This window comes from Vicia villosa, linkage group LG6 (assembly GCF_029867415.1).
Source record: "Vicia villosa cultivar HV-30 ecotype Madison, WI linkage group LG6, Vvil1.0, whole genome shotgun sequence".
Classification (NCBI taxonomy): Eukaryota; Viridiplantae; Streptophyta; class Magnoliopsida; order Fabales; family Fabaceae; genus Vicia; species Vicia villosa.
The window spans coordinates 110,351,491-110,359,989 of NC_081185.1; the positions used below are offsets into that span (position 1 = coordinate 110,351,491).

At 37.1% G+C, this 8,499-nt stretch overlaps 1 protein-coding gene across 1 annotated transcript; it reads left to right on the plus strand.

Moving 5' to 3' along the window:
- The first annotated feature begins 1,655 nt into the window (after positions 1 to 1,655).
- On the plus strand, positions 1,656 to 7,479 carry LOC131609581 (periodic tryptophan protein 2-like). Its single transcript, XM_058881308.1, has 7 exons — positions 1,656 to 3,023; positions 3,128 to 3,379; positions 3,466 to 3,558; positions 3,692 to 4,063; positions 5,699 to 6,043; positions 6,446 to 6,673; positions 6,845 to 7,479. The coding sequence occupies exons 1-7, from the start codon at positions 1,845 to 1,847 to the stop codon at positions 7,013 to 7,015; spliced, it is 2,640 nt and encodes an 879-aa protein (XP_058737291.1). The 5' UTR covers positions 1,656 to 1,844; the 3' UTR covers positions 7,016 to 7,479.
- The last annotated feature ends 1,020 nt before the right edge of the window (positions 7,480 to 8,499 follow it).

The window sequence follows — 8,499 nt, forward strand, 5'->3', positions numbered from 1 at the left end:
TCACTCTAATTGTAAATCACTTAATGGGTTGTCAGTTTCTATAATAGAGGAACATAATAATAATAACAATAATAATAATAATAATAATAATAATAATAATAATAATAATAATAATAAAATTAAAGTGATAAGTATATAAGATGTACCTAGTGTAGTAATAATTTTCGATATAAACGATTGTGCTGATAATGTGTTGAGAAAAATTGAGTATTTGAATCAAAATTTTTTGATATGATGATATAAGTTACTAATATAGTTATATTATACTACAAAATATAATAATAATAGAAGATTACATTGATAAGTATAGAAGATGTACCAAGTGTCGTAATAACTTTCGATAAAAACAATTGTGCTGATAACGTGTAGAGAAAAGCCGGATATTTGAATCAAACTTTTTTAATATGATGATATAAGTTATTAATCTAGTTATTTTATACTACAAAATATAAGTATAAGTATATGATATACCAAACTAATAGAAAAGAAAGAAGAATGAGAGTATAAGGGCAAATGGGAAAGAGTTAGTATATAGGAGTGTGACCCAAGTTAGTTTTACCGGAGCCCCACGTGGGTTCTATATTTACCAAAAAGTACATGTGTGCATGTTCCCCCTCTACAAGAGTAGTGAGACTTAGAGGCCTTAGTAGGTTTATAACACGATATGTAGGTTAGGGATTGTCCACAACAGGGAAAAGCCATGTACGATGGTGTTTTAAAGTAGTTTAGTAGATCTACTCATGTGACGTAAGAGGCTCTGCCGATGACCGACTATGCCTGGTAGCAAGCGTTTAGTAACAAACAGTTGTGTATTAAGATTGTAGTGAACGTTGTGGCCTTTAGGGTGTAGAGAATATGACTTAAGATCTATCTTCTCCCCTTGAGAGGAGATGTATTTATATAGACTTCTAGGGCCAAGGGATGGAAAGGGTCACCGTCCACTTACTCCATAATGGATTGTTGAATCCCTATTTTTAAAGTAGATGTGAGTCAATTAATGGCCTTGATTTTCTCTCTACTTAAGAAGTGTCTTGTCCCATGTTTCCCATGAAGAGGCGATAAGAAAACCACGGGACGAGGCGATACCTCCCTTTCGGCGAAATTTTATCGTCGCCTCTTCTAGGACGGTCGGAAGACATCGTCCTAGACAATGTCTTTTGCAAATATAACACCACAATAATTATTATTTTGAATTATATTTGATGAGACAAAATACATGTGTAAGAGAAATACTTCGTCTTGCTCAAACCCACTTTGTCGCTAATTTCAATGTCTTGCAATGTATTTTGCCTCATAAAAATGCACTAAGAGTCATGGTAACATCTAAAGAATGAACATAAACAACTTATTCCAAAAATGTTAAAGCAAAATAATTTAAGAGACTAATCTCTTGAATTGGATAGGACCACGATAAATGATAAAACTTTCCCTAAAAAAATTTAATACTACCACCTATCCAATACCACATATCCAAGACTAAAATCAAACTCATGATCTTTTGATTAAGTTAGAAAAAATCCATTGCCAACCGATAAATTGCTTGCAACATCTAAAGAGATTAGAATATTGATTTTGAAATGAGGACATTTTTAGGTCATAACTTTCACTAAAATTCCAACGAGTAAAAAGGAAAATATATTCTAAAGAAACGGTGCGTTTTGCTTCGCTTTCCATTTCTTTCCACGACAGTGAATCCCTACTCCTAAACCCTAACACAACATCATAAACTTCCATTCCCGCCACACACAAGGGAACTCTCTCGTTGCAGACTAAACCTAACCACCACACCCAACGGTGCCGTTTCAAATCCCTCCTCCGTCCACAACCTTCACCAACCTCCAACAATGAACTACCGATTCCAGAACCTTCTCGGAGCTCCATACAGAGGCGGCAACGTCGTCATCTCCAACAACACCCTCCTACTCTCACCCGTCGGTAACAGAATCTCCGTCACCGACCTCCGTAAATCCGAAACAACAACACTCCCTATCCAAGCCTCTTCCAATATCTCCCGCATAGCTGTCTCTCCTGACGGCACCTTCCTCCTCGCTATCGACGACAACAACCGTTGCTTATTCATCAATCTCCGCCGTCGCGCTTTGCTCCACCGTATCACCTTCAAGCACGGTGTTGGTGCTGTTAAATTCTCCCCTGACGGAGGTCTCATTGCTGTTGCTGCTGGGAAGCTTGTTCAGATCTGGAGATCACCTGCTTTTCGCAAGGAGTATTTTCCATTTGAGTTGGTTAAGACTTTTGCTGACTGCCATGCTAAAATCACTGCTTTTGATTGGAGTCCTGATTCCAAATACTTGCTTGTAGCGTCTAAGGACCTCACTGCGAGAATCTTGTGTTTGAAGAAGCTTAGTGGTGGTGATAAGTATAAACCTTTTTTGTTTTTAGGTCATAGGGATTCAGTTGTAGGTTCGTTTTTCGGTGTTGATTCTAAAACTAATAAGGTTTCTAAGGTTTATACAGTTACTAAAGATTGTTATTTGTTAAGCTGGGGTTTTACCGGTGACGAGGATGAAGAATCCTCGGCACCTCCATCGCCAGGGACACCGGATAGGGAATTGGAAGGGGAATTGGATGGTGTTGTGAAGAAGAGGAAGGAACGTGAAATTGAGGATGGGGGTGGGTATTTATGTAGAGGTAAATGGGAATTGTTGAGGAAGGATTGTTTTAATCAGGCGCCAGCGAAGGTTTCGGCTTGCCATTATCATAGGGGGTTAGACATGGTGGTTGTTGGATTTTCAAATGGTGTGTTTGGGTTGTATCAGATGCCGGATTTCGTGTGCATTCATATGATGTCCATATCAAAAGAGAAGATCACCACTGCTTTGTTTAATGACCTTGGAAATTGGATGTCCTTTGGCTGTGCCAAACTGGGTCAGCTCCTTGTGTGGGAGTGGCGGTCTGAGAGTTATATTTTGAAGCAGCAGGGTCATTACTTTGATGTCAATTGTGTCGCATATTCGGCGGACTCTCAACTTCTTGCTACCGGAGCAGATGATAATAAAGTGAAGGTATTCACTTCGCTGCTTGCATTGTACTTTTCATCCTTTTTGTATATTATATTGAACAAGTTGAAGATTTAACTCACGGGAAATTTTGCACTTATCTGCTACAGGTTTGGACTGTTTCCTCGGGCTTTTGCTTTGTTACGTTTTCTGAGCACACTAATGCTGTTACAGCTCTGCATTTTATGGCAAATAACAATAGCCTGCTCAGTGCATCTCTTGATGGGACTGTTCGTGCATGGGATTTAATACGTTATCGGAATTTTAGGACATTTACCACTCCTTCTTCAAGACAGTTTGTTTCTTTGGCAGCAGATCAAAGTGGTGAAGTGATATGTGCAGGCACTTCTGATTCATTTGAGGTGCCATTTCATAAACCTTAGGTTTGTCCTGATTATATTGATATTTCTTTATTTTTACCTTTTGTGGTTAATGATATGTGCAACAGATTTTTGTTTGGTCGATGAGGACTGGGCGTTTGTTAGATGTGCTTAGTGGTCACGAAGCTCCTGTTCACGGGCTAGTATTTTCTCCTACAAATGTGAGTTAACTTGTCCTCCATTGTTATTCATCTGCAAAATTGATGTCTTCTTATCCTCTATGGTTATATTTTTCAATGGCTAAAAATACTTAGTGGCCGCTAGCAATATTTAATATCCTTTCTCTTTGTGTAGGCTGTTTTGGCTTCATCATCATGGGATAAGACTCTTCGGTTGTGGGATGTTTTTGACGGGAAAGGAGCAGTTGAAACATGGCATCACACACATGATGTTCTGACAGTAGTTTATCGTCCAGATGGAAGACAGCTAGCTTGCAGTACATTGGATGGGCAAATTCATTTTTGGGACCCAATAGATGGTGTGCTGATGTATTCAATTGAAGGTTCTAGAGACATTGCTGGAGGTCGGCTTATGACTGACCGTAGAACATCTGCTAACTCAAGTACAGGGAAGTGCTTCACAACCTTGTGTTATTCAGCTGACGGAAGTTACATATTAGCTGGGGGCAGTAGCAGATATGTCTGCATGTATGATGTTGCCGATCAGGTTGGTTTGCATGTATTTTATATTTCTATGCTTATCATGTTTAATTTTGCATATCTATAAATCTCAGCATATGAACTGTTAGTTGAATCCCAAAAACTTTATTTTCTTGGGAGCTTCTTCTCTGTTGATTTACAACACATTTGCTAACTGGTTAGGGGGATGTTTTGGTAGACAACTTAATTAAGTGTTTATTCAACAAGAGACTATTACATTAGAGTTCTATTTATGTATATGATTTTTCTATTCACTATTCAAGATAAAATTAAGGCGAACTCTTTAGAAGGGTTATATTGACTTCAAGAGTAGGTTTTTTTTGTATTTAGTAAATTTTCAAAATAAATTGCTGCCTAGTGTGGAAATTGAGAAGAAAATATATTACTTTCTGTGCAAATCATAATTGTCATATTGTGACAATGGGTGCCTACCCAAGTTCATATGAAGCTTTGTTGAGCTTCGATATTATGCTTTTTGTCTTAATAGTTGAACTTCAAAACATGCAAGTTAGGTCATGTAGACCATGGTAGTCTAAATCACATTTTTTTAATTATTTTAAAAACACATGGTCTACCGTTTATGATTGACCTCAACTATTAAGAGTACACTACACAATTAGATTTTGGTGATATCAGGTGGAGTCTCACTAGTTAATCAGAATTATATGATCTGCAATTTCTGGGTGGGGCGCTGTGACAAGAATCGCATGCTAGGGTTATATAAGCCCGTTTTTCTGGCGCGGGTTGAGAAGACAGACTCCTTCCTATTCATGGCTCATAAAAAACCCAATTATGTTAGGGGATCCATTTTAAAAATAGGATTTTTAGGGGTTAAAAACACGCGCCTCTTTGTTTTTGGAAATTCTCAATCCACCCCATTCTTTTCTCAGGACCTCCCAAAAACCCCATTTTGACCCTGTCCAGAAGGATTCATCAAGACACACCTTGTCTCTGGAAGCATCCTTCCGGACCATATGTTTATATGTGATTAGATTTTCAAACCTTATTAAACACTATCTCATATTTTCTTAAACCCTCACAATAATCTTTACCTTTTATTCAATTATTGTGTTTGGTCACACACTCAGTATGTTTTTTGAATATGTTTTTTGAGACTGTCAACCTTATCATTATTCTAAAATGATTGTCTTCCATTATTTGATCCGTTTATTTAGTAATGAGTAGTAATGAGTGTTGCCTGAAGATAGTGAAACTTAGGAAGAATAAGATTTAAGCGCAGGATGTGCAAATATAAGTATTAGGAGTGGAAAAACGGGTCCGACCTGCGGAACGCCTGCTTTGCCCGCATGTTTTTGTGGGCCGAGCAAAGGTTTAAGGCTCACACCCTCTACAATGCTTGCCCACCCTGTTTTTAGTGGACTTTGCAAGCACGAGCGTTAACATGAATTTTTGCAATTTTTAGGCTTTAGGGGTATTGTTTGTGGACTTCTGCCTTATTGTTTGTGTATTGCCTTTTAAATCTTTTGAGTTGGTGTTTTCATTTGCCTTTTGTCTATCTGTGTTATAAATTACGGAATGTTCAATTTCAATTTGGGTGCTTATATATAATGGTCCCAACTTTATTTATTTATCATGATTCACAGTACAGTTCTGTTTCTTAATTGGAATCTCTTTTGTTTAGGTTTTGCTGCGACGCTTCCAGATAACTCATAATCTTTCATTAGATGGTGTGCTTGACTTTTTAAACTCAAAGAATATGACCGAAGCTGGCCCTCTAGATTTGATTGATGATTATAACAGTGACATTGAAGAAGGTGTTGAAAAACAAACACGAGGGAACCTAGGACAAAATATGCCAGGATCTGTGGCTAACCGCGGAAGACCTATTATTCAAACAAAATGCCTTAGAATTGCACCTACTGGGAGGAGTTTTGTAGCAGCAACGACCGAGGGAGTTTTAGTTTATTCTGTTGATGAATCATTCATATTTGATCCAACTGACCTAGACATAGATGTCACGCCAGAGGTACTATTATTTTTTTCAACAAGTTAACTTTTTTTCCACATATTTCTTGAAAGACTGGATTACTTCACTGCGAATAAAAGATTATTACAAAAATATTTTTCTGTGGAAAATAATGATTTGAAAATAAGTAAATAACAATGTGTTCCAATTTTGATTATAAGAAGAGATAGCATTTTCGCTCTCATAATAGTGTGGGTTCTACTATGCTATCAATATTTATATTTGCGATTCCCCAAGAATATAATTCTTTAACTTCTCACCGAATTTTGGTAAAAGGTAGAATTTCTGCAGACATAACATAAATTTTCCTTTGTTACACCTAGCTATATTAAATGATATTGCTTCACTATTGTATCTTCTCTTTTGATATCATTGGTAACATTGACTTGCATTGTTCAACAGGCTGTTGATAAAGCGCTGGATGAAAATCAACCAAGTAGGGCATTAATCCTCAGCCTTCGCTTAAATGAAGACTCTTTCATTAAAAAATGTATTTTTGCCGTTAGTCCAGCAGATATTCCAGCAGTTGCCACATCAATCCCATACAGTTATCTTCAGCGATTAATTGAGGCACTTGCATCTCTTCTAGAAAATTGCCCACATTTGGAGTTCATACTTCGATGGTCTCAGGTATTCTTTAATTGCTTAAATAAAACATAAAAGCACATGTATAAAAAATCAAAATTATGGTCCAATTGAGAAAACATGAGAGGTTCTCAATGGAGAGAATCCATACCGACCATACCTTATCACATCCACTTCCAGTAGCTCTATAATTAATCTTTATCTTTATTGTGGCAGGAGCTCTGTAAAATCCATGCAAATTCTATTCAGCAGAACTCTAGAAGTTTGCTCCCATCATTAAAATCATTGCAGAAGTCAATTACCAGTATACATCAGGATCTTGCCGATACATGCTCCTCCAATGAATATATGCTGCGATATTTATGCTCTTCCAGTGCAAGTAAATAATTGAAGGCCACAATTCGCATGTTGGATTTTAGTAGGCTTTGCTCAGAAAACTTTGTCCACTTAGATTGTGTTATTTTAATATGGTACTGCTGAGCCCAATTGCATTGGAGCAAAACCAGGAATCAAAAAGTGAGATTTGTTATAGTTTAGCCTCATTGCAAAACTAACTTCGTAGCATTCTTTAAAGGAATTTATCCTCGAATGCCAATTTTGTTCCTGGATGGCGTGGTGGCTTCTGTCAAGTTTGTTTCGTGGCCTAATTGAAATTCACAACCGAGACAGTTTGACTGTTACATACTCCAGTTACATTTTTTTTAATGATTGCTCCTAATAGGTTGCAGGGATTGAGGTTTCAGATATCCAGTATTGCATTTTGAATCATAAATGTTAGGAACTGTTTGATGAAAAATGTTGCAAGATGATGTTAGAAATTTTGCCCAAGTAATACATTTTGTTTTGTTCAATCTTTGATCTCCTGATGTATAATTTAAAAGGTTCAATGTTAGAAAATTTTGATGGATACATGTGATTAGTTTTGTTCCACTAATTTCAATTTAGGCCACAGCTTAATTTTTCACTTTTATGCATTTGTTTGTGTTAGATTTTTGAATATTGGCCATAATTCTATAGTAAGCTCGTGTGAGCTTACTAAAAACCCCACAATATATTATATAAAATTATATGAGTGGCTTCTTTCAGTCTCTCAAGTTGCTCCGTGGGTGATTTGAGAAGAATCACACTGTGAACTTGCTTCTAAGTTCTTCAAATTCGGAGGGTGGGAGTGTCTTGGTGAGTATATTAGCTCTTTGAGCCTGACCAGGTGCATGAGTGACCTTCAACTGCTTGTTGAGCATTTCTCCTCTAACAAAGAATAAGTCTATCTAGTTCCATGTGTTTTGTTTGAAACAATTCTGGTGTGGCAAGAGTAAGACTTATATAGTAAACAGAAGAACGTGAACGAAATGAGGCGTTTCCGGCTCTAGTTTCGGATGAGCTTCTCCAAATTATGTATTCAACTTCAGTACTAGAATTGGAGATGACATGTTGTTTTTTAGTCCACCAAGATATCATATCCTCAATCTGCATCACAATAGACTAGCAAAGGAACAGTAGGATTGGTGATGGATTGTAAACGAAGTCCCCATGTGATAGTACCTTTTAGGTACCTAAGGATCCTTTTTACTGTAATGAGATGCAAGAGGTTGAGTCATGAATTGGCATACTTTGTTCAATGCAAAGCATATGTTTGGTCTTGTTATTGTGGGATACTGAAGAGCACCCACAATGGATTTGTATAGGGTAGTATCTGCAAACTTGTTAGGACCATCTTTGGAGAATTTGGAACGAGCCACCATAGGGAAGGTATATGTTTGGCTTATTGTAGGTTGAATTGCTGTCTCTAATGTATTTTGCCTTGAGTTAAGAGTAAAGGATGCTCGGTCAGGACTTAACATCTATGCCCAAAAAAAGTCAAGATTATCAAG